Source organism: Syngnathus scovelli, chromosome 2 (assembly GCF_024217435.2).
Source record: "Syngnathus scovelli strain Florida chromosome 2, RoL_Ssco_1.2, whole genome shotgun sequence".
In the NCBI taxonomy this organism is placed as follows: domain Eukaryota; kingdom Metazoa; phylum Chordata; class Actinopteri; order Syngnathiformes; family Syngnathidae; genus Syngnathus; species Syngnathus scovelli.
Window position 1 is genome coordinate 15,102,884 of NC_090848.1, and position 26,698 is coordinate 15,129,581.

The 26,698-nt window shown below is 40.3% G+C and overlaps 2 protein-coding genes across 6 annotated transcripts; one reads left to right on the forward strand and one right to left on the reverse strand.

Moving 5' to 3' along the window:
• Positions 1 to 1,649: 1,649 nt before the first annotated feature.
• Positions 1,650 to 16,006, forward strand: snphb (syntaphilin b). Of its 5 annotated transcripts, none has more exons than XM_049755945.2 (7): positions 1,650 to 1,864; positions 4,312 to 4,424; positions 5,372 to 5,524; positions 8,558 to 8,728; positions 9,460 to 9,567; positions 9,919 to 10,068; positions 10,175 to 16,006. In XM_049755945.2, the coding sequence occupies exons 2-7, from the start codon at positions 4,375 to 4,377 to the stop codon at positions 12,009 to 12,011; spliced, it is 2,469 nt and encodes an 822-aa protein (XP_049611902.1). In that variant the 5' UTR covers positions 1,650 to 1,864; positions 4,312 to 4,374; the 3' UTR covers positions 12,012 to 16,006. The 5 variants fall into 5 exon arrangements, with proteins under 5 accessions (XP_049611902.1, XP_049611904.1, XP_049611905.1 ...); XM_049755946.2 differs by lacking the exon at positions 1,650 to 1,864 and adding an exon at positions 1,966 to 2,295; XM_049755947.2 differs by lacking the exon at positions 5,372 to 5,524.
• sdcbp2 (syndecan binding protein (syntenin) 2) lies at positions 15,579 to 26,698 on the reverse strand. The gene is made up of 9 exons (XM_049755954.1): positions 26,529 to 26,698; positions 22,718 to 22,769; positions 21,668 to 21,770; positions 20,002 to 20,102; positions 18,727 to 18,891; positions 18,291 to 18,466; positions 17,843 to 18,014; positions 17,587 to 17,678; positions 15,579 to 17,361 (listed from the first exon to the last, which is right to left on the reverse strand). The coding sequence occupies exons 2-9, from the start codon at positions 22,766 to 22,768 to the stop codon at positions 17,307 to 17,309; spliced, it is 915 nt and encodes a 304-aa protein (XP_049611911.1). The 5' UTR covers position 22,769; positions 26,529 to 26,698; the 3' UTR covers positions 15,579 to 17,306.

The following is a 26,698-nucleotide window of genomic DNA, read 5'->3' on the forward strand; positions in this document are numbered from 1 at the left end:
ACAGGCATGAATGCAATCATGCATACTAACAATCAATTTGGGGCCAGTACTGTTTCTGGCAAGGCCGCTACTTTTCTACGGTCACATGTTATGTAGTTTAAGGTTCAGGTCTGCAGTCACGAGATAGTGAGGGCCCCAGCAGAAAATATCGCAGGGATGGCACTACACTGAGGCTTGGGGTGCTATAGCCCTATTAGAAGTCTGTGTAGCCCCACTTAAGCCGCAAAAGCAATTTATTTGATATTCTAATATATATTTTGAAATGATTTTGTATGTATTAGTCAAGACGAAAAGGAGTATTGGCCAATATAGGAGAGAAAGCAATCCTAGAGCCGTGCTTGACATATGTTGATTTTGAAGTGGCCAAGCCCAGCTCTTCGATTGATGAGTCTCACACAGTCTTTTCGGGGGGCAATTCCATGCAATGTGAGGTGCACTGATCTGATCCGCTACTCCAGGCTTCGAAGATGTAGAGGTTGGAATCACAGAGGCCTGAACATAGTATAATAATTGTGAGGCAGTCTTACCATTAGGGCAGAGTGCCACCATTTTTCCATCCATCCATTTTAAATACCGCTTGTCCCCACAGGGGTCGCGTGCGTGCTGGAGCCTGTCCCAGCAGTCATCGGGCAGTAGGCAGGGGACACCCTGAACTGGTTGCCAGCCAATCGCAAGGCACACAGAGATGAGCAACCATTCACACTCCCACCGAGGGACAATTTGAAGTGCTCAATCGGCCTACCAGGCATGTTTTGGGGATGTGGGAGGAGACCGGAGTGCCTGGAGAAAACCCACGCGGGCCAGGGGAGAACATGCAAACTCCACACAGGGAGGGCCCGAGGTGAAATCAAACCCGTACCCTCCTGACTGTGAGGCGGGTGTGCTAACCAGCCACCTGGCCACCATTTTTAGAAATTCTAATTATCTTAATTTTAGTACAAATAACTCCAGCTCACCTTTGGCTTTTATATTTGTGAGGATTACACATAGGATAAATGTGTCTGTATAGTCCACAGCAGCAGCTCCACCAGTTTTTATGCAATTTAAATTTTGGGAAAACGGTTGTATTATTATTATTATTATTATTATTATTATTATTATTATTATTATTATTATTATTATTATTATTATTATTATTATTATTATATTTTTTATTATTACTGTTGGTCGTGCAGTCGAGCGTTTGCGAAAAATGATTCATGAGTGACATCTGTTGGTCAATAGTACGCTTTGCATTTGTTTTCAAACGTTTTCTGCAACACTTCAATGTGTCCGCTAGTCAACGGCACATACAAAGTTGCTGCGTATTTAAAATGCTTTGTGGATACTTTATGAATGGTCTTGATAGTTAATAACGTCACCGCATTTATTCACTGATTAATGACTGCATTGAACTTTGTGTCATGAATATCCTCACCCAAATCCTCACCTCAACAAAATCAACATGTCATATGCAAAACATGACCAAACGAAAGTAATACCAGACAAATTAAAATAAATGAACTCACAGCAATTATTAAACAATGAAAGACTAATCAGAAATGATACAATATGCTGTGATATGAAAATCATCTTGCACCATTTTAGTCTCATTTTCCTTTAAATAATGTGACGTAACATGACGCAGAAGTCTCACTCTCTATCCACAATCCGCTTGAGTAGTGTGTGCATGCATCAATCCAGTGCACACCTCTTGCCTCCGCCCCTCTCCCCCTTAAGAGCGCACCTCCTCCCCCTCCTCCTGTGCCAACATCCCCTCTGCATCCCGCAGAGCTCTCGGCCACGGGAAAACATCTCCCCCAAAATGGAGCTCCCGAAGCCTAGGGAGGACTAACGCAACATACGCAAAAGGGGGAGTCAGCTGGTAAGAAGCCCGATGCATGGTTTTATCATTGGAAGCCGCCGGTGGATGCTGTATGAATGGATTGTGTGTGCGTGTGCGTGCATCAAGGACACGGCTTAAATGTCCACAAGCTGCATGTCTTGTTTTGGAAGGCACTCGACGGCACTGTCAGTTTATTTTGAAAGGGAGATGCTGCTTCGCTGTTATGCATGTCGGCTAGGAGCTCACCCTCCTTGCAGCGTGTGCTGTCAGCCACGCCATTATACAAATGTAAGGTTGGTAAAGAGGCATGCACGGTGCACAACCGTATTAGTGGCGTCCATGATAGCGGGCCCTGGAGTCGTGACAGATTTCCTGGCGCAGCAGTTTGACCTTGCAGCATTTCTGCCAGTGGGGACACACCTGACGGATGACACCAGCTTTTTTTTTTTTTTACCCCCAAACATTAAGAAGTGAGTACACATCGTGATTTGAAGGCACGAGATGATTTTGTGGAGGCAAAATAACTTAAGGAGAGAAAAACATTGCTGTTTAATACATCAAAACATATCATAACAATACCCAGATGCTATAAAAATATGCCCCCTAGTGTCTGTGAGCAGCATAGACATGACTTATGATGACGATGCAACAGAAGGCCGCTTGTTTCTTTTTCTATGTGTGACAATAGTATTGATTTGTGGCAAAAATGTGAAAATCACCAAGATTCAAGAAATTTCAATATTCTTTTATTCCTGCTGCTGTCTATTTAATAAGATCTATTTTAACACACCAGTGTTATTCTACAGTATTCTCATTTATTGACATCGAGCATTCAATCAAAATCCCCAATTATCATGCAAAATACACTTCAGTGGCTGTAAGGAGTCTCAAAGAGGCCATCAGAACAATATTAGATGCATTGTAAGTGCTCTGAAGCATCATTACTTGTTTTCAATACCATCCACGTTGCCAAGTCAAAAAAACATAACCATAAACTCCTTGGTGGGTGCAAGTGAAGTAATAGCATTTAAATGTGACATCCATATAACTGAAGCAGTTGAAAAACCCGTCTTGTTTCTGTTTAGAAACGGGACTCCCTCCTCAGTAGTTGTAACGCTACTATTTATCTTGGAAAGATGAATGTAGCATCTCACTGAATGATGACAGATGAAGGAAAACAGATACACGTGCAGTATCCGCCCACAAGCTATTTCTGGGATTCACTACTTAATAGTGTGATCATATTGGCTGCACCAGATAGAGGACAGTGCACAGCCAACCTCATTATTCACTTTATAGCATGTCTCAATGACTTTGTTAGACATGTTAGTCATGTTACATAAAAGATCTAAGCAAAGTGCTTCAGTGGGTGACTGGTGATGCTGTGTATTAATAATCAAAATAGCAATTTCAGTTTTTAAATGCAAAATATTGTGTGTTTCTAGGTGACTTAATAAAAGGTCAGGCATTAATTGTTGATAATACACATTTCAAGACTTTGAGCACACTTAATATTCACTTTTTAAAATTCTGGTTGAAACCATTCACCTTTTGTTTTGTTGTTTTTTTGGCAGGGGGGTTCCGTTTCATGCAAATGAGCCATAGTCGCACAAACAAAGAGTGAAGCTGACTGTGCAGTCTGTGTGGAATGACTCATCATGTTTCAGTCTGATTAGATGTAGAGAGATGCAGTGCTGCAATCAGCCTATTCTATTAAAGTGGTACCTTGAATTTGTGGCATTATCTTGGAATAAGGTCTAGTGAGGCATGGGATGCTCTTGTAAGACTTTAAAACAGATCCGTGTCCAAAAATTGTTTCCATATTTTGGGTATATTTTACATAGACTTTTTGTGCAACTGTTGGGGCACACTTATACGGACTCTTCTGATTATTTGGTCACAAAATGAAAGATATTAGATTTTATTATTATATTATATAACAATTTTCTGTTGGTGCTCAAGGAAGCAGATGTTGGCCAGAACGCTGGGCCATAGCAATTCTGTTGTCAAGATCTGTCACAGTTCATTGCGTGTCACTCCCTGTCGGATTGTTTGCGTCTGATGTAGTTCTTGTTGCGTTTGGTTCCTGTCTTTGCCAGTTCTGTTTTGGTCAGCCAGTCTGTCGGTCGGTCCGTTAAGTTATGTCAGTTTGCTGGTTCTGTTAGTTTGTTCCCCTTATCCTCTCTTCCAACTCCCTTTCCCTTCAATAAATCCTAGTTCAAGCTGCATTTGGTCACCTGGCTCCACTCATTCCTGACACTTGTATCGTGTACGAATAGTACTGGACCACCTAGGACACCTCTCATCTTGTGCTAACGTTGGCGCTCATGTTATTGGGTGCGGTTTTTGGGACGGGAGTGTTGACTTGACTCGGTATTTCAAGACCTCCGGAGATGATTGCAACAGTGTGTGTGTGTCCAAAATTCAAACATATGCGAACCATCACTCCGGAATTTCTTTTACATCTTTTTCCTCTTTTCAACAAGGCTCGTCAGCCAGCTGATAAGAAGACAGTGAGAATAGCAGAAGCTGGAAGACTGCCTGGCCTCATGTCAGCCCCTGCTCCAGCCAGTCGGAGGTCTGCATCGAGCTCCCGCCGGTAGGTCTGCAACAGACAAAAGGTTACCGATGCAGTTCTTAATGAGCTCACATAATTACAACATTTTTACGTTCATATTTTAATCGTTTTGTACTTGGGGAAACATCGGGGCTGCAATATATTCACAGTCATATACTATATGTATATATATTTTTTTTTTATTTTCACATATTTTTATTTTAAAAACATCGCCATGACAACATTTGCCAGGTGTGAATACTGTACAAAAGACATTTCTGGCAACCTAAACATTATTTTAATGCATTATTCACCTATTCATTAATATTACAAGAATGAACAACCTTTAATTAAATGTGTTTCATGAGCCGGTCAGCCACAAAACTGACTCAGCCCTCTCTCAGTTTTCTTCAATTGAGTCAGCAGTTTGTCTAACTTGATATGTTTCTGTCCATTCTCAATGTGTCAGCTGTGGCTTAGATAATGTGATGACAAGTTTAAAATCTGCCTGGTGGTCAGACACCTCGCACCTGCTGACCAGCAAAAAGCAAAAGATTGTTTATGATTTTGTTTTTCCTTCAGCCATTGCTTATCATGACCTGAAAATATTAGTAAAATAAGAAATACATACAGAGAACAAAACAATTTGATGTTTTACATTTTCATTTAACTATTAAGATTAAGTTGAAAATGAGAAGAAAAGATTCCATTCAAATGAACTAGTTTACACACAGTTTTGCATCTACATTTTATTGTTACTTTTAATTTACACAGTTTATGTATTACCGAGTGCATTTCTATACATGACACTCTACTCATAGTTACACGTTTGTCTACAAGGCATGTGGCTCCAGGTGCAAACAGGCTGTGTAGAGCAGCCGTTACAACAATGCAGGAGTCGTGGTGGTGTTGCCATGGCAACAAGCATCTCCAGATGGCTCAACAACGTGGCTTTGGTGTCCCCCTGTTTCTCGTCTCTCCTCTCCCAGATTCAACCCTCTGAAGGCACTGCAGCCCAAACGTCGCTTGCAGCAAATATTGGCCTCCTCGCCCGTCCCGGTCCCCAGGCCGGAGTCTGGGTCGGGGTCGGCCGCACCGGTTGTCACGGCACCGGTAGCCATTCCGGTGCCGGCCCCCCCTGCGTGAGAAACACCTTGGTTCCCCTATCAAAGAGCATGCACCATAGCTGTTGCAGCTTTGGCATGCCTTGTAACCACGAAAACAACAACATTCACAAAAACAGCACGTGCTACAATGCTGTTTTTGCTCCCACGCTGATCTAGGACCAGGGTTTCCCCCCTCAGACTGTACTGATTGGATGCAGTTTATTTTTTCTAAGAGTCTGAATTATTAGTGTCTAATATGTAAAAACTCAAATGACATTCTGGACCAACAAAATATGACACTACTATGATACTCATCCTCCGAGTGAAGTTCTGCAAGAACTACGATGAGGGAAACCTTGAGCCACTCACGGTTGATCTGCACAAGGTAGATCTGCACTGTAATGCTCAAGCATATTGATGATGCTTGTGATTAACGGCCCCCTGCACTATTCGTAAAACAGCTGTTTTGTGCTTGAAAGACAAAACTGTGATCACCGGTGAGCAATGGCGATTTTGCAGAATGATTTTGCTCTGTAGAATTCTGAAGTCAATTTAAAATACCAGAAGCAATACAGAAAGGATGAATGCAATTCAGAAGTCACACACAAAGGAAATTACTACAAGACCACTTTATATCACAGCTCTATAATGAATATAAATTATAAAGATTTTTTTTTCATTACTTTCCCTAGCCCAGATCATCCCTGTCCTGCCCTAAAATAAATTTTTCTTAGTTGAATAGGTATCTTTTTGCTGGAAAATACCTCCAAGTGCCAAGTAATTGTAAATATGAAGTGAAATGAATTCATTTATTTTTATTAATTTTAAAAAATGCAAATTGTTTTTGTTTTTTTTTACATTTTTAACAATAAAAGTTGAACAGAATGCCCCAAATTATTCCTACTCTTTCTGTAACATATTCAATGTTTAAAGGTTATTAAAATGTTCCAAATTAACCAATATAAAAATTGCACTGGTCAACAGAAAATTTGAATCAGAGATGGCTTCTATTAAAATTTATTTAAAAAAAAGTTTATATTTTAACACAAATTCAGTCCATCAATTAAACTGATTAATTACTGCCTCATATTTCTTAAAGTGCAATTGTTTGAGTCATTTTCTTTGTGCGTGTGAATCTTTATACTAGAAAGTGTGTTCCCGCCAGCTCTCCTCAGCTGTATGTGTTGTGCAAAGGAACATTGTTATTATACTTTTGTCTCACAAACCGATTCCTTTAGAACATTTTATTTCCATTTAAATACGCCACTGCTGGTGATCACTGGTTCCAAAAGTTGCTCAGTAAATCTGCTCACAGTCGGTGAGTCACCAAATGACCTGTAATGTGTCTCTTTGCATGTTAGCTTTGGGATTGCTATTAACGCTTGCCAATATTATGTCCAAAATTATTCATATGCTTTCTCAATACAGGTAAAGCCAATTTTTTAAAAAGTATTACAATGCAACAACTGTAAATTATTAAACATGGCTACATTGGAATTTCCTCAAATATCAATTGTGTAAAATCAAATGAGCAGCCGGTTCACTTGGTCATGAAAAATTAATACATAAACATGCTGTCAAGTAGTATGAGAGGGGAAAAAGACGATAATGTAATGTGCAGTACACTAATGATGCATCTTTTAGTTTGCTAGCCAGGATGCAATCTGTTTAGAATAATGGTTCTAAACCATGCATAAGTTGCAAACAACATCACAGTTGAAATAATTCCAAATCAGGTTTCATGTTCTTTCTTGGCGAAAGAGAGAAAAATATACGCACAGCATAAGCTTCCAATGTGGCTGATTCCAAAACTCTTGATCAACTGTCACCAAAATGTATGTGCGCATGTTAAGGCATGTGTAAAGTATTTCCTGAAAATATTAGAACGAAACTCGTATTATTTTTTTTTTATTCACTTCACTAAGTAATGTTGCCTCTACTAGTTATTTATTTATTTTTTGCATGCCTGCTTCTGTCAACGTTGCTCTCTGAACATGCTCAACATCGCTTGTCGATGCAGGATGTTGAGTGTGGCTGCAAACTTGACATTGACGTCCTGGCGGTTAGATGAGGCCTCTTTGCTCTTACAAAGCTTTTAGAAACCGCCTCTCGTGGATGCACTCAACGTTTGAGTGCATCTTGATATTTAGCCTCTTAGGCCATGTCCACCAAAACAATTGTCGTTTTTAAAGCATACATTTTACCGAGCAGGCTCATTTCCTTTGTGAGACATGTTTTGTAATGTTGCTGTATAGAGTATCAAGCAGTGATGAGCAGTCATAGCCAGCAAGACCTCCTCTGTAGGCTTTTTAACACCATTACAAGAAATTACCTTCATTTACAACCTAAACTGTAAAATTTGTCACATCAAATGTTAGTAACCTTTTTTCCCAACAGTCTATTTTCTTAATTTACATTTCTTTTGGTTACACTGCTTTCAGTACGTGTATGTTAGATTTTTGCATCAAAATTAAACCTAAGGCTCAGGGCCTTCTGAATAGTTAGTGCTGTCTGATGTATCTTAAATTATATTAGCAGAGGGACTGTTCCCTTAACCAAGTAAAATTCAAATTCAGGCCAACAATGACATCATTTTTTTCCTGTCCTTTGATAGGATAGTCAGACTAAGTCAAGTAAGATGAACTGCTCCAGGTGGCACAGGTGTTGGAAGGTTGGTTTGCTAGCTAACTGAAATGAGTTAGCTATAAAACACAGGCTATGGAAGAAACCAATCAAGAAATCACTTTGAAAATAATTGCATATCATTTATTGTCAGTGTAAGCTTTACAGTCCACTTAAATTGGGTATAAATGGAACCTCCAGATTCTACAGAGCTGCAGCAGAAAATACTTTGTAAACCTTTGCTGCAACCTACAGCACTGCTTTGTTATGCCTGCAAATATCTTTTCACAACATTTTAGACTGCAAATCTGTAATGAGGCTTTTAGTGAAATACTCGTGTATTTGTGGACATAGCCCAAATGAATGGTTGTGTTCTTGAAGATGCACATCATGTGGTCCAGTGTCCTGTGAGACCTAACACCTTGTCATCTCTGCCTGGTGTGTCAGGTTTGACTATTGCAGGTTGATAGAGCTAGACTACGTTCCCATGGAGACAGGTTACATGGTGTCAATGCGTCCGACTAAAGGCTATGCATCCAGCGCAAAAGGCCATGCTTCCACCAAGTCCCCGGAGCGACATAGCCGTCCAACAAACTCCCCCTCTACCCCTCGCTCCCGGTCTGTCCAGAGCCTTTTCTCTGTGGTCCACACTCTGCAGCATGGGAATGATATGACACATCATGCTGTGTGAATGATTCATTGTGCTGTTACATTGTGTGAAACACAAGTGGAAGGTGTTACCATAGCCTCGTATGCCGTCTGATCTGTTTGTCACCTTCATTTGCAACCCATTGCATATTGAGTTTCTAGACTACAGTGGACCCTCAGAAAGACGAAAGAACTGCTGTCTTAGAAAATGATTGAAAAGTAAAAACTTAGGAGAAACTAAATAGAAAAAAAATAGTTAATTTTTATTTGACTTTGTTTTACACGAACAAAACCATTAACTGCGGTGTACTATCTTTTAGGATGCCGGAAGTTCAACCCCTGGAACTAATTCAGTACTGTTTATTTATAGTCCTTATGGAAAAATACAACTTTGTGTTTGAAAACCGAGTGTCCAGTGTATTCCAAAGAGTGATCTTGTCTGCTTTTTGTTCGTATCCCATTTCAGTACATTTTGGCTTTTTCATAACACAAACCCATCCCAATGGATTTGTTTCTACTGTAGTTCACAAATGTGGTTTTGTGGCAACACTGAGCTTTTGTGTGTGTTTTTGTGTATTTGGCACCAACTCTTATTTGTTATTTGGCACATTTTATTTTTCTCAAACAGCTCACAGGTGACCTTCACAGGGTTGTCTGGAAGGTGTTATAACCTGCTTTTCTCCTTTTCTATTTGGAACCAGGCGGTCTCCTGCAGGCCCCAGTAACAGAGATCCTCATGGTAATGCCTCCCTCAGTAGCAGCAGCAACTCTGGCTCTTGTAAAGGCAGCGACTGCAGCCCGACCAAAGGGTAAGAAGATGTTTTGTTGTACGGACTACATACAAACCCACACTCTCAACTGTACTAGTTTTTACCCACGTAGTATGTATATAAGGGTTAAACCTTTATCTTCCAATACCTCTACATCAACTCCAAACCAGTCCAAACCTTTCCAATACAATACAGCATTTCACAACAATTATTCATCAATTACACAACAACAAAACTATGTAGTAATAAACTACATTATACTCACCAGAGATGTTTATTATTTATATACAACATCTACACAGGTTTCAGACTCAAGAGTTCAAACCCCATAACCCAAAAAAGATTTTGAAAATATATCACGTTTGTTTTCCATCATTTTGTGTCCCATAGACGTCACCAAAAGTACATCTCGTGTACAGACAACCATGGTATTCGGCCCCCGCCACCAGAACAGTACCTCACACCTCTGCAGCAGAAAGAGGTGTGTATCCGGCACTTGCGGGCCAGGCTAAAAGAAACCATCAACACACTGCAGGACAGGTTAGCATTGGGAAACTATCCCAAATTCTTCTTTTTTACGGTTACCCTCTAATTTCATTTTACTTCCTTACTTCTGTGATGACTTTTTTTCCATTTACCTTCTTAGGGACACAGAGATAGATGAGTTGAGAGAAAAGCTTTACAAAATGCAGGAGGACTGGGTGGAGGAGGAGTGCCACCGCGTGGAGGCTCAACTGGCCCTGAAGGAGGCGCGACTGGAGATCCAGCAACTTAAACAGGCCGTAGATACGGTCCGCGACAGGTTGAGCGATGCTGGGGGATTCAGCGGTGACATCGGGGTCCAAAAGTACTTTCAAGACATCAACACTCAAAACCACAAGCTCGAGAACCTGCTGCTCAACATGGAATTAGCTCAGGTGGGATTAGCCAAGGATGGGGAAGCCATAGCAGGCCGTCGGACCCGTGTCGGGGGTTCGGCGCCAGCGTCAGTGTCTGGGGAAAGTCCAGGCGGAATACCAAAACCAGCAATAGGAGGAAGAGGCTCTTGTTCTTGTGATGCATCGCCAGCTCGTTCTCTGACCCGTAGCTCCACCTACACCAAACTGAGTGATCAAGCGGCAAACCGAAATGGCAACAGCGCCGATTTTCCTGGTCTTTCAGCTGATGGCACTCAGGATAGTGGATTTGTATGCTGTGGGGACAGCAACAGTGTCCCGAGCCGGGCTGACTTGCTCCTAGAGGCCGCCTTCCTCTCGGAGGAAACTGCTTCATTGCTCAACTCCTACGCACAAACCTTTTCCCGCGCCACACCCAACTCTTTACCTCACACATACTCCCAAACCTTACCTCATTCTTTCCCTCACAACCTGTCGGTGCCCCACACGATGCCGCACTCGGCCACCTATGAGAAGCTGGGCGAACGCCAGTCAACATTTCGTTGCGGTTTAGGTGGAGGCGGCTGCATGAGCCATCCCTGCTTGTCACACCACCTGTACCTACATCCCCTACGCGAGGCGGGCATTCAGACCGAGAGCTGTCCCATCCCAGCGACATCAGGTTGCCCATCAGACTTGGATACCATTGCTGAACAACGTACCTTCAGATCCCAGGCCTGCAGCCCTACTTCCACGTGGATGTCCGATGAAGGAGAGGAAGATATAGACTCCATCACCACCACCACTTCTCTAACCAGATCAACTGTCAGGAGTGCGGCCACAGAGCCGATTCCGACCTCCAAATTGCCACGGGTTAATTCCATTCCGCGTTCTGCCACTGTGGCCTGTTCCATGGAGAGTCCTTCATGTGAAGGGAAGGAGGGCATGAAGGAAGATACAGAGGAAGAACCTGCTGCAGTGGATAATCAGGGTGAAGTACAGGAACAATCAAAGGACGTAGCACTGTGCAGTTCAGCAGAGAGAAAGGAAGGCCTTTGGATTGTAGAGGACAGACCGTTTGGGAAATCCCTGGAAACAGCCAACAGCAATCGCATCCGGGAAGCAGATGGCCTAATTCAGACAGAAACACCAGGACTAAGCCCATGTAGCCCAGAAGCCCCACAAGGTGAAGAGCAACCTCACACCTCCCAGCCAAAACGAGTTGTTCCCCACGAGCAGGGGGCTGGTGTTGGCATTGTTTTGGAAATGCACGACAGCGAGGATGATGAGGAGCCCGAAACCGAAGAGCAAGGCGATCAGGGCAGTGCTTCAGCAGAAGAGGAGGCAGACTCCGCCTCGTGTTCCGGGCCGATACAGAAAAGCTACTGGAGTCGTCACTTCCTAGTGGATCTGCTGGCGGTGGCGATCCCCGTGGTGCCGACAGTGGCGTGGCTGTGCCGGGGTCCGGTTCGAGACGGGCAGCCCATATACCACTTTGGGTCACTGCTGAGAGGCTGCTGCACTGTGGCTTTGCACTCGCTGCGCAGGGGTGGGGGGTTAAGGCATTACCCCGCGGGCGGGGGGGACCTTGGTGGATCTCAGATGTGAGCGTAGTTTCTTCTAAATTCCCTCCATTAGGATGTTCAACCATCACCATACGGCTTTTAATTAGAGAAGGTCCGGTAACATATCATGAACATCCCCCGCCTTGAAGGATAACTTCGGAAAGAGCTTATGTGCATTAAGTGAAGTGACTGGGTTGTCCCAAGCACTGGTCTGGAGCAAGGAGCTGAATGTGCTGATTAAACTGAATGATCAATAATTGGATGTTTAATGCTGATTGTTTCGTTTTTCAAATGCAGGGAAAACTTTCAAGGTTTGTTGCTTGCTCAACATTGCAGACTCACCGATGACTGGAACTAGCACTTTGTTGGATATGTACACAAAATACTCTTTGGTGTATGTTCAAGGACCTGTATTGTCTCCTGTAGACAAACTAAAATCCATTCATTGAGTCAAACTCAAAATCTCATGTCTCTCTTGTGCTTAAAGTTCTTAACAATTCCATTTCAGGTATCATAAATGGGCTGTCAGTATCCAATCTTTTGTGTCTTTTGTTAGCACCCTCAAACTCCAAGTGTCCAATTCTGTACATATATATTTTTATTTAAGCCTTCCAACCCAAATGCTTTCATTCATCCATCCATTTTCTCTGCTCATCAGAGTCACAAGTCAGCCGGAATCTAGCCAAGATGACTTTTGGTGAGAGACGGGGAACATCCAGAACTTGTCACCAGTCAGGCAGAGTGCCCATATGCTTCCATTCCAAACCAAACTTGCACTTTCATATCACAACCCTTTCCCTCACCAACAAGTTACTAAATGTAGATACTAGCGAGCTGGCACATCACACACTGGCTTAATTTGTCTCCTACTGTGGAACACTCTGCTGTACAGATCTCAAAGTCCTGTTGTCTTGTTCAACTGTCATATACCCTCCACTTAAGAACAAGTTTCTTCTGCTATGCATTGTACTAGTAGACATAGAATAAAAATAACCATTGCACTTGTAGACAGAGGTCCCTCGGAGGTGGAACACAATCCATTTGTTCAGGTTTGAAATTGTCAGACAGCATCAGTGCAAAAAAGAAGTTATATTAGTAACTTGTGTGAATGGTAAAACTTATAATAAACACAAATACAACCAAGTGTTTATGTAACAAGTCTTACCTTTGTCTATTTATTGGTGCAAATGACAGCCATTTTTCCTTTTGGCTAACCATTCCTGATACTCTCATGAAAGGTTTTACATTGCACACAAAAAATGCTCGAAAAATACAAAGTAGAAAATGAGCTTGCTCAATCTCATCTATTTTGGCATTCTAAATTTGAAGACAGAGTTGTTTAACCACCAAAGGTCAGAAGGTTTTGGGTGTCAAAGTGTTTATTTTGCAACAATGTAAATATGTAAAGGGGTTTAAGGGGGAGCCTCAAAAGCCAAATGATAAACATGTCAACAAAAACAAGAACAGTCTTACACCCTGTCAAATGTAATTTGGAGACGGAATAAGCAACATGAGTTTCTTTCCGTTTTGATTTGCACTATTGTTCACTTTATGAATTGTAAGCAATTACTTGAATTACTGTAGTTGTCCGGTATGCATATGGAACTCGTTAATATACAATTTAATATTTGTCATAGCTTATTATGTCCTATAGGTATGGCCATGTGTCCCAGTTCTTTTGTCCATACAGTTTACATTTTGGAATGCTGATATAGTATAACAATAGTGGAAAAGAAGCTGTGGCTATGTAATATTGTGCAAGACAGGGACAATCGTGATCGTCATTCGTCATTTCAGTGCTGTTGGTCATTAATGAATAACTGAGTGGAGATGCCCTGAAGACTGCTTAATGACCTCTCCAGGGAACTTGAGAGCTGGGAGAGTGGTCATTAAATGTCATCAACCTGTCATTTGAAATGAAACGTATCTGTTCTAGAAATGAACCTCAAAGTTGAATGAATCATCATCAGTTCAAGGAGACATACGCTGAGGGGTTGTGACATTTCCTCTGTCCTCATGTATGTAGTATCTTTGTCCACGTGCACATCAGACTGAACAACAGCGAATTGAATTGAAGAAGAAAGTGTGACAGTTATTTATTCTATTTATTTATGTTATAATTATTCAGTGCAATTTGACATTGATTACTAGATGTCAATTGAGTTAAATTGACAAAAGTACCGTTTTTGAGAGTTTGCAATTACAATTACAAAAACATAAGATCTGTTTTTAAAATTTTGATTTGACTTAAAATAATATTTGCCTGTGCAACTCCAGGAAAGACAAAATAGGCATAAAAACGTCGCATCAATATTAAACTTGTAATGGTTTTAATTGCATAAATGTTGACTGAAACATAAATTGTTAAATCAACAAAAATAAAAATTTCAATAAATTGTTGACTTATGTGTTCAGCAAAATTTAAAAAAAAAAAATTGGAGGAATATATGAATAAGTTTATAATTTGATGTGTCAGAGAGATATTTATTTATTTATTTATTTATTTATTTATTTATTTATTCACTTATTCATTCATTCATTGTCAGAATCAATTTATTTCTGTGACAACTATGGGTTTTTCTCTAATTAACAGAGGGGTTCTCCAAATTTTGTCTACATGTGTTAAAATATTAAAGTTGATTTTATTTTTTGCGCCAGTCGCTACTTTTCATGTGGTCGACTCTAGTGTGTACAAAAAGTCTTGTTGGTACACAGATTCAATGTGTTTGATGAATTGATCAATTGCTTCTGCTCATCATATTTTTTATTATATATTTTTATTTTAAAATGATATTCTCTGGTTTCTGCTTTGCAAGTTACAATGTGCCTCGTACGGATTTCAATCATTCAAAACAATTAAATCATGCAATTCCTTTCAAATTTGAGGTTCAAGTTTGGGGTAGTTGGTTACATTGCCTCTGTTAATCATGCTCTTGAAAGGAATTTATTTTATTCCCTTATGGTTAAAAGAGAGAGATAGGGAAATAAAACATATTTTTTTAATTCTGTATTTTCATACTTAGTTGGTCTTGTGGCAAAATCTGCTACAATCCTTTCCAATATCCTCACACTTCAGAGTGACTTTTAGCTATTTTCTGTCCCACAATGTATCTGGCCTCCCTCTAGTGTCATTCGCCTCTATATTATTTATTTCTTGGGAAGACAGATTTGAGAAGCGTTTGTGTTGTTGTCAATGTTATAAATGTCTACTGTCATTTTATCTGTTCATCTTTGTCTGATGCTGTGTTTATACGTATGTGTACCTGTATGAATGTACTGTAGTTCTTTTCACATCATACCACTGAGGACATATAATGGCCTTGCTTAGGGACATGCTGTAAATTGGAAACATGTATAACCTAAGATTATTTGAGTTGCAATAGTGTGTACAGTCATACAAAACAAATGAATAAGCGACACTCACATTGAAGACTAAAAGCTCCAAGATATTAAAACAGCATGGAGGAAATTCTTGTGTCTAATCATTCTGATTCAGGGGTGGTGGTGGGGGGGCTAAGTCATTCAAGTTGCGCCCCTGCTCGTCAACTACTATTGTTTTTTTATTTTTTTCCTCAATGTTTGTGTACAGAACACAACTACTGAGAGAATGTGAACAGAAAGACAGTTTATTTGTTTTACAATAGTATTATCTTGGTTACATTCAAATATAAACTTTTTTTTACAGAATATGAAGGATTTTTATCAGATTGCATACCCAGAAAAGGCAAAAGAATACATGCACCCAAAATGGAGCAACTTGACAGAAGTGAAAAAGAATTGCCTGATTTCACTGTGCTCTTCAGTTTGGAAAAAGACAACAGGGGAGGGACACGAGCAGGTTTTGTACCCATTTATCAATTCAAAAGGTTGATTTTCAGCATCGAATTTGAGCAGCTCTTGAAGGGATTATTTCGAGGGTAGATTTGTTGACAAGAGGCACCACACACAATAATTTCAACAACGACAAAACAAACAGCTTTTGAAATGGGGGAAAAAGGAAAGACAACCTCTATTAAAAAAAAAAAAAAAAAAAAAGAATAGGTGGTGGAAAGTGCACTTAGTGGGTCCGCCCAAAACATACCCGGCCCCTGACAAAAACTACTCCAGTCCCCCTTGAAATGATGGTATCCTGCTCGCCAATGCCATGATGCACTATGATCCCGATTATAGTTTGCTAACATGCTGGAAGCTGCGGCCATTTTCATCTTTGACTATTTGCTTATCCAGGCAGCAAACAAAGAGAGGCTCTCGTCTCAGTGGCTATGATTCCATGGACAACATTGAGAAGTGACGATTGGGGCATCTGAATATCTGCTGGCACAAATGCCACTAAAATCAAAACACACTGTGCCTAATGTTATATTTAAAAAAATTGGGAATGGTGCAAAATTAAGATGGAGTTTTGATTTGATAATTCAGAGATTAAGTTGTAGGTATCTGCATTATTAGTTATAGTAGATATCAATGTAAACTGGTCTAAATGTACGAATATTGCTACTGCTATCTCTGTTTTAAGTAATTTTGTCAAATGTAAAAAAACAAAGAGTTGTTGGCATATCAACTAGGATCCAGGAAAATCTATTATAATGTAGTCTCTAAGAAGTAAGCTAATTTATTTGTTTACTAAGTGTCCACTGGGATTCCAAGTAGGATATTCTTTGCTTCCAAGCTGTCCCATAATGCAGCATAAGACAACTGATAGATTTTATTTCGAGTTAAGCAATCATTCCTAATATTGCCAAATGCAGTTCCAATAAACCACGTTCCAGTTCTTGTTATCCATGCAAGCACAGTCAATGTCAATGCTACCCCCCCCCCCCCAGATAAAATGTCATACCGTTAAAAAAAACATATAACGCTGAAATCGACTGGCTGTACTGACCAAATAAGAACGCCTACACTGGATAAGGTTAAGTGAGCACACATCCCCGGGTGCGCACGGTCGGTGGGGCTCAGGTTGCTGACTGTTTACAGCATCTTGGACGACAAGGTGAAAGAAATAAACGATCGTCTCCATCGCCAGGAGGAAGCTCTGGACTCAGAAGTTTGCATGGTTGGAAAAAAACTCGAACCAATAAAATAACACTTGTTTCGTTTTGGTCTACAAGGACAATGTAAATCTTTGATTAAAAAAATAACTACAAGTGTCAGCAGAGGAAAACTGTAAACAAAACAATTGAAATATAATGACCTTTAAGATTACTGAAAGCTATAACCAAGGCATTGTGAGATTATGTCGATAAATGAAGGCGCTGATGATACAAGAGGCAGAAATAGACAGACAAAGGATGGGAGGAAAAGAGAGAAGGCGGATATCTAGGGGTCCCGCTCCTGAACTTCACACCTCTGGGATGGAGTGATCCATGGCCGACTTCAGAAGGCTGGTGGACATCCTGGAGGCAAAAAGAACAAAATGGCTGCTTAGTTGGTAAATCTGGAAAATTGTGAAAACTTTCTAACGAAGCTTCGGGACAAAGTTGAAAAAAACACCATTGCATCACTAATGTAAAGGCGGATCTCAGTAACTTTTACGTATATAACACAAGTAGGACAAAGCAATTTTTTATGTTCAGCTTTTTGCAAATCAAAGTTTGGAATGGCTTCAATTGGCATCTTACCTCTTAATCATGTGTTCGTAGATGAACTTGGGCATGATGGTGATGGTCATGGCGGTTGGGCACGTGTTCAAAATATCCTTAATCTGGGAATCCTGGAAATATCACACATGCTAGCTTTTAAAAATGTACATCCACCACTGAAGCATTTTTTGGCACTTATTATCAACACCGTGGTCATATTCCTGCATGTCATTAGTGGTGAACGCTATCAAACAAATTGGATGAAGAGGCTGGTGAATGTAATTGTGCGACCCACCTTGAGTCCGATAACGTTCTGTCCGTTGATCTCACAGATGTAATGGTCAGTCAGGAGGCCATTGCGGGCTGCAGAGCCATCCTTGACCAATGATGTGATTTTACCAGACTTGTAGATGAAGCCCACGTGGCCTGAGCTATCTTTGTGCATGGTGACTGTGCGCTGAAATGGCCTAACGAGACAAACACAAATGGGGTTTCAATCAGCCAGCAGAGGGAGCCAGCGTACAAATGAAAATAGAATTTAGCAAGAACCAGCTAAAAACTTGATTTTCATAATCCTGTTCACATAGCTTTGTGTGTCTGGGAATGGTATTAGCATGTCCAACACTGAGTCAACATATCTCCGCATTCTGCTAAACTAGTGAATTTATTATAGTCTACAGTGAGGGAACTCCGGAGGGGTGATGGGTGCTGAAGCAATCCTGCTTTGAAGAAGTGGGTCTCACCTGTCCCGGACAACAAGTTCAATGCGGGTCTCTGCTGCAGCCTTCAAGGCCTTGTGGGCCTTATCAACACTCCACCCGGCACAGTTCTGGCCGTTAACCTGCAGAACTTGGTCACCAAAGCGCAGTCCAGCCAAGGCGGCAGGGGAATTGGCCTGCACCAGCTGGATAAACACTCCCTAAAATGAAGCGAGAGCAGTGCAAATAACAGTAAGAGCAAGTAAACTGGATGATGGGATCACTTTGAGCCTTCGAGCTTGTGTGACATTTATGATGCAAAAAAATGTGGTTCCTTTTCTAATAATAATAAGGCTCTGGGGTCCCTCGACCATTTAAGCTTAATCTTATAAAAACACCTTGGTACAAATATATTGAAACATGCAACATGAATGCAACACAGCTTACAATGGCCATCAAAGAGTTACCAATGCTGACTCACGTTGTCAATTGCCCTGAGGCGAAGTCCGACCTTGCCGTCCTGGTCTTTGCAGAGAATAATTTCCCTCAGCCCTTGGCGAACCTCAGCCCTCCTGATGCCAACATCTGACCCTGTCACAGGACACACCATCCCACCGACACCTGAGTAGGAGGGCACTGCCACTTGCTGCAGAGGGGGTGAGAAAGAGGAGATGGAAATAAAGCGGGTGTCGGGAGAGGAAGGATAAGAGAAATTATTTTTAATTGGTTGATATTGAAACCACAATTAATAAAATCAATTATACATTAATTTCAAAATGTCAATATTGACAAACAATATAAACAACAAATATAAATTCAAAGAACACCCAGAACATAATGTAATAACAAAGTGAAATAATGATATATATACTGTATTATTAAAAATAATACCATTAAAAAAAAACAATAACTAAAAATAAATACTGGCTGTTCCTGCTGTGCATGCCTTGGCCTCTTAGTGATCCCATGCTAGAAGTGCAAAGTCGCATTAAGTTAAAAAGTGTAGAGTGGCAATTGAGCTTTATTAATAAAACTCACTTTTCACAGATTAGGAAAAATGTATGCCTTCTATTATTGTGATATTGCCTGTCTGTATAAGTGGCCCTACAGCGTTTGGGAGTGAATTTGAGTTATTTTAAGAAATCCCACTCCCAGAACTTGATGCTAATTTCCTATTATTGTCAAAGGGGTTTTACATTAACTGCTAGCATTAGATATGCCAATGTAAGAGAGCACAGACTGTGCATGGGTATTGTGAAAGCAACTCACAAGACACACACACACACAAGCACGCAGACACACACACCCAATGGAGTGAAAATACATTCTCCGGCACTGCTCCAAGCCTGTGGTAGGTCTCCCCCAAAAATGTATTTGCTGTGATAAACTGAGGACATTACTGTTTCTGTTTAAACTAATAAATTGCATAGAAAAACAGAGAACCTTCGCATTACTTAAGCCAATGGTAAAGTTGGGAACCTGTTTGAAAAGTTGGACATTGTCAAAACAATCCTTCTTCACACCAAACTGAAAAAACAACTGGAAATACTGTCATGTGCATGTCAGGCAAGATGTTTGCCAGGAAATAGTGGACACATTGCTTAACTTCCATCTTGACAGCATTGGTCATTGTGATGTTGGTTTAAAACGTTATCTAAGATCCTGCCATTTTGGCACAGCGTTTATCCATGTAAAGTAAGAATGGCCTTAATGTTAAGTTGAGTTTTAATACAGGCGAAACATGGCCCACACTTACATTATTGGCAGCAGGCAACAAGGCCAAGTTCCTCTGCACCTCATCGCTGTTGAGGCTCAGGCCCATGTACTCTCCCAGCTCCTCCAGATTTGGGTACAAGGCTGCAAGGGTCAAAACAAACATGAATGTTCAAAAAGTGTGTCTCAATACAAATACATAGATTTCTTTGATTATTAGATTTTATCAGTCATAAATGTAAAAGACAACGCTTGTATTTTCATGATTGGGGCACATTTGCATTTCATTTCCTCCTCAAACTACATTGCCTTACTCAAAAAGCACTGCAACATCATTCCACATTTCCAATTAATTTCCAAAATATTGCCACAAATTGCAATCATGTCTTTCTTGAAGTAAATCTTTTGTTTCACGTTCTTTCATTTGATGATTGGCTGGTAAAAATGCATCTGCTGAAAAACTGATGATGATTCAGGCTGCACTCCCACACTGGCCTGAAATAAAGCTCTTAGTATGCGCTTGTGATCAGCATGTTCTCTCATCATCAGAATAAGATGTGCACATAATAATTTTGCTGTGGTTCTCAAAGGAGCACCAGAGGTTGTTGTTTGATGCTCATTTTTTCTCAAGAATGGACTTAAAGACAGACAGCACACCTGGGCAAAATAGAAGAGTGAACTTGGCCGAATAATGTTTTAAGTTGTTGTTTATTGGAACAAGGATTTGTTCCGATACACAAAGCTGTGCTGGTTGATGATAATACAGTGACTTTATTCTTGCTTTCGCTTCCTGTTAGATAAATTGTATATATATGTTATCATGCGTTCCCTAATGAGTACATATTAATAAAGTTATTGCGCAGAATGCTTGCTGTTTCTTCTTGCAGACATCACCCAGTCCACAACAAGTCAAACGATGCTGTCTGGAGCTCCCTGACCCTCTACAATCCAAGAAAGTTGTTGATGTCTGCACATGTCATTTTGTCTATGCACTCTTTTCACATGACTATTTTGTTTCCCATAACATTTTATCCTTGCACACTTTTCGTTTCTCATGGGATCCTGTCTGCGACTTCTAGTTTCACATAGAATCTCGTTTCTTCTCTCATGAGACAAAGCCCACGTTTTCCCCCCCACCTATCAGGCGCTTGTCTCACATTGTAGGTAGGGCATTCCTGAATAAAAAGAGAGGAGTGTAAACAAGACCTTTAGTGTATTTTGGATTGCTGTAAGTCTGGATGCACTCCTCGCGAGAAAAGATCAACATTCTGTCTCACTGGTTTTGTCTGCTGATCCTTTTGCTGAATCTGAACCTAACACTTCCTCTTTGCAAATGGGGAAACGAGCCCCTCCTAACCTTCCTCAAACTCGCTTCTACACCCCCAGCAAGCCTCTTTGTGCACGTCTTCTTCCCAAATGGCCCACCCTCTTCTTCTTCAATCATGCCCCAGCTCAGCACACAGCACCAGGGGACGTCTCCAAGGTGCCTCAGAGCTAGCAGAGGTTACAAACAAAAGACTCCATGCTCACAAGACTCACGAGAATGAGTGGAACAAGTGCAAGACCAGGTCACGGAATGTATTAAAATAAAATAATAATAATAAGTGTCGAACTTCGTAGAAACCTATTTTAAGGCTGTTTAGATTTGAAGGTTGCACTGTGTTCTCAAATTTAAATTAAAAACGAGATTTATTGTGCACAAAACTTACAGGATGAAGGCATCCCAGCCGTGCCAAGCTGCGGCTGGTCACTTCCCTCAGTGATGGCTGGCATGGTAGCGTTGGTGGTGGTCTGGGCGAACTGGGCCTGGGCCTGAGCGGGAATCAGAGGAAGCAGTCACCTTTATGGAATACACTTGCTGCACAAATCAACATGGTGCATTCAGGGTACTTTCACAACATCAGCAAATTGCAAATTGGTCAGGGGTTTTAAAAGTTGTAGAAATTGTGCCCGATTAGAGTTCAACCATCCAGAAAAAACAATGAAATTGTTTAAACCCTAAAAATAAACCAAACCATGCTCCCAAAATAACACTAAAATATAATTTCAAACTGACCTTACAACACTACTTGCATCTAAGCACGTACACTGACAAGACCTCTGAATTCAGCCACAAAATAAAATCTAATAATTTTAAACAAAAATATTTAAGCATGTGAGTTTGTAAATGTAAATTCACAAATCAGTGAAGACCTAGTTATCATTATTTAGTTGATTAGAACAGAGTCTGGATCCGGTCATCAAGTCTTTGCCCTTTAGAAAACAAAGTGAACTAACGACAATGCAAATCGTCAAAGTGTATTTGATTGACAGGTTAGTAGCACGCAACACAAATAGAACCGGTTTTCATTGAGTGTTTGGCTAGTGTTGATACAGGAGGATGTACTCTCCTATTAAAACTGTAGCTAAAAAGTTTGTAGAGATTGCATTATGGTAAAAAGTCATCGCATGGTTGTCATTAAGGGAGCGAGAGCGTAGACATGTTGGATAAGAGGAACACTGCGAGGACCTCTTAAAAACACCAAACAAACAAGTGGTACATTATTAAAAAGGCTTGAGTGTGCATTATTGGCTTCAATCACGTGTCTGCAACAGAAGATTCACATTAGCATTGCATAGCATTGCACAACTAGCACAGCGCATGACACTGATCCGTTTGCTGGAACGACCCTTTTGTCACACTTTAGAATAAAAAAATATTCCGTGTAATTCAGGTCACAGACACACACAACATGGTAAAATGAGACTGCACAGCTTACCTTCATCACCTTGTCAACCTTTAGGTCCTCGAGAGATGGGTACAGAGACATCCTGCATGGGGAAAATACAGGACAGGTCACACACAAACAAGGCAGATGTAAATATTTACTGGGTCTTAGATGTTAACAAGATGAGGGTAGGAACAACGTAATGATACTGTGACATTGTAACACTACAATCTACAGTAAGAAACAAAGACATGCTGCCTGATGTCTAAATGTGCGCAGTTGCAAACTAAATGACAGCCAATTATCAGTTACCAAAAAGCCAATTGTTGCTATGTTATATTAATAAACAGAGACAGATAGCTTATCCCTTTTCCCATGTTCTATATCTCAGCTGACATCAGGCAAAATGCCGTCTTGGATCATAAATGTACGGTAATGTTTTGAGCAAAGAACTGATGCAACCTTGGTGGATGATTCGAGCCAAACTCAAATTCAGGTGAGTATTTTATGTATTTAATCAACAATGGGGATTTTTTTGTTTTTAAACGTTGACTGGCTTCACTTAATTATCCTATACATGTTTTTCACCTATAAACCAATTGGGTGATCATTTTCCGTTGGGAAAAAAAAATAAAAAAATCAGTGAACTGCATTGCAATATAGTTATATGACCTAAGTCAAAGTGCAGGATTACATAAACTAAAAGATTGATGAGCTGTAGCTATAAATATGAGGTTAGCCTAAGATACGGGTAGGGCTATAATTCGATATCAATATGTATCGCAATTGAGATGTGATCGATATCAATAGAAATTGCCTTTGATAAAAATGATATCAACTAAACCAAATCAGAGTGCAAACGCTGGCATTCAAACAACTAAACAAAGAAGCGTAACATAAAAAAAGCATCGACATAAACTGTCGAAAAGAGGAACTGAAAGCCAGCTGACTGACATTACACACAGTACAACAGGGCAGGATGAGGCATGTCGAGCAAGACTAAAAACAAAAATATTTTCAGTGTCAGAGAAGGAATGATGGCATTAATGCTGCTCTGCTGACAGTTTTTAAAAAAAAATTCAAAATCTTATTCCTCAATAAAAACCTGTTATCTTTCACAATCACTGCTGTGATCACATGTGGACTATGCAACAATTCAACAAGTTTAACTACAATCTGAAAACCATGATCATTGTTTTTGTCTAACTGGGCTTTGATAATCTGAAAAGATTTCTTTAGAACTTTGAAAAACTTGTAAAGGCCATGAGAAGTGCTGGTAACACGGTCGATTTAGTGGTCTGAAAAACCACAATGACAGGCCTTCATGCATGCTGACCTGCACTATATAACAATATCAGTCAGAACGCAGTACAACAAATGACACAAAAACACGAGTTAGGAGTATTTTAACGTTTTGGTCAAGTTTCGACACTGGAAGTGGATCATCACTATTCCCCGAATTAATTTGTGATCCACAACAAGTAAAATATTGTTTGGATGATAGGTTTACAGGAGCTTTCAAAGGTCAGCAAAAAAAGGAAGCGTCACAAATTGCTCACCATCAAAGAAAGCATCATAATCACAAGATGTAACATGATCTTTTCTGTAGTGAACAGGCAAACAAAGTAAGAGTGAGATTTTCACATCCATTTCTAGTGTCTCTTTTAACAATGTAGCGTAAATGCAGCCTAATGTAATGTACATGGCTTATGTACAAGCAAGCGAGCGTTATTATATAACAATGATCCCTTATTAACCACCCTTCCACCCTGCCTGAAAATATCTCTACGGCTGTGTCATAAATAGTATACCTGCTTACAACCTCCTTAATAACTTTTGACACCCCATAAACCGCAAAAGCATTGAGTCCTCCCGTCCTTATAAAAAGTCCATCGTTTCAACCACAAACACAACAGTGTGAGATTTATCCCTTACAGACACGACTCACTTTTGTCCTCTTACACAGTACTCCATTGTATTGGCAGACAGAGGCCCTGTTTGAAGACTGTGCACTGTTTACTTTCCATGAGCTATGTTATGTTTGCCCACTTGAGATCCACCTCCATTATGAACAAGTGCACAAACAACATACAGGAAGTAGCATGGGGGGGAAATGCATTTTAGGAGCCTTTAGTGATGACATAATGCATATACTATACTATATACACAAATACATATTTAACCTGAATAGTATTGTTCTTATGCATACTAAACGATGTCCTTGACTTTGTGTATGTCATTACATGGTAGTATCTACATCTGTCTCTCAGAAGATGTCCGCCCAACTTGGAAGACATGTGGTATTTATCAAAATGTGCTTGATCACAAATAGTTTTGGGCCACGGCTGGTGTTTATTAATCCACTTGCGCAGAACATTTATGTACAAAAAGTTGGTTGTGGTTGACATGATGTCCTGTGAGTGGTCGTCAGAGAATCTCAACTTCTGTGCTACAATGAGAAAGGAATGTGTAACCGTCTCACATTAAGTTTCGATTTGCATTTAGAGACACAACTCCAACTGCCCTGCATGAGAAGAGATGTTTGTGTGTCTTGGTCACGGATAATGTCGACAGCACTGCTTTTTTTTAATTCTGGCACAACATCCTAGCGCTAGAATGTCACACTATGGTCCATATGAGGAAGGGTATTTACTCAGTGATTAATTAATTATACTCTATGTATTACATTAAAGGCCTACAAAGGGGTGTGAAAGCAAATTTATTTTTTGGTGTTTTAATTCTTTTGGGTAATGGTAACAAAAAAAAAACACAGACATTTTTTTTTTTAATATGCTGCAAGGACTTTTAAACATATGCACACATATTTATCCCACAATTCTCAGGGATCAGAATTTCAAAGGATGTAGCTGCTGTTACTTTAATGGCAGAAAGCCAACTGGCAAAGGTTGTTTTCCTTATGTTAGAAAGGCTTCTTGTTCCTTTAACCATTGCGGTAGAGTTTGTGCGTAATGCATTCTATGGGCTATACATACAGCACGGCAGTGCAATTGATCCAAGAACTAAAATGCCCAACAACATTTTGATTGATCACCGTGCAGTATTTGTCTCTCAACCTGCTTTGTCGGACAAACAATCCTCTTGATAACTTTTTAGGCTCTATGAAAACAAAACAGATTAGATTGGGGGGTGGCAACATTAAAACTAGTGACAGAGAAGGTTTGGAATTACTGTTTCACTATAAGAAAAAAAGGTAAAAGAGGATTACAGTCTGTAAATCCAAACATACTGTGGGTCGTTTCAAAACTGAGGCCTTCTTAGAGATTTGGTGGGGAAAACGGGTGAGGGGTGTAAAAATGGGCACGCAAGTTATGATTGTAATTCTCAAAAAGCAACCCAACCTTTTTAAGACTGTCCACTAACGGGGTCAGTCGCGCTAGTTCACAAACTATTTCACACTTATTTAAAAGATATACACTTGATGTCAAGTACACGGAGCAGACAACATTGCGGTGAAATAGCCTCCTGCGTACATACATGGCTACAATATGATCATATCAACCAAATGACAATAAATGTGTTTAAGGTTTATTAAGGTTTGAGTCACGTCATGCGGAAGAAGCACAGTCCCGTCATATGATAACAAATTACGACATCTTACTGCTGCATATTACTAAATAATTACCGACTGACGATTTTTTTCTTGCATATTCAATAGATGACCTTCAATGTGATTTTGTGGCAATGTTGCAAGGGTAACAGACTGCAAAAAATCGCATGTCTTTCTTTGTCCCTAAACAGTGACGCACAAGCACAGCAGCTAGCATTTACCGTTAGCCAAACCAAGGCAGGGTGGGTGTAAGTAGCGCTTCTCATCATCCGACGGAAAAACAAACAGACTCACCTGTACTGTATTGACTTGAAATTCGGCTTGGTATTTAAAAAAAAAGGGAGAGCGAATCTCAGACAGTGGCGTAGACAAGATTATAAATACAGCGTGTCGTTGCTCTGGGTCTCTCGTCTCGTCTCGTCGTTGATGACTTGAAGGGGGATTCTGGAAAGTGACGTAACGCT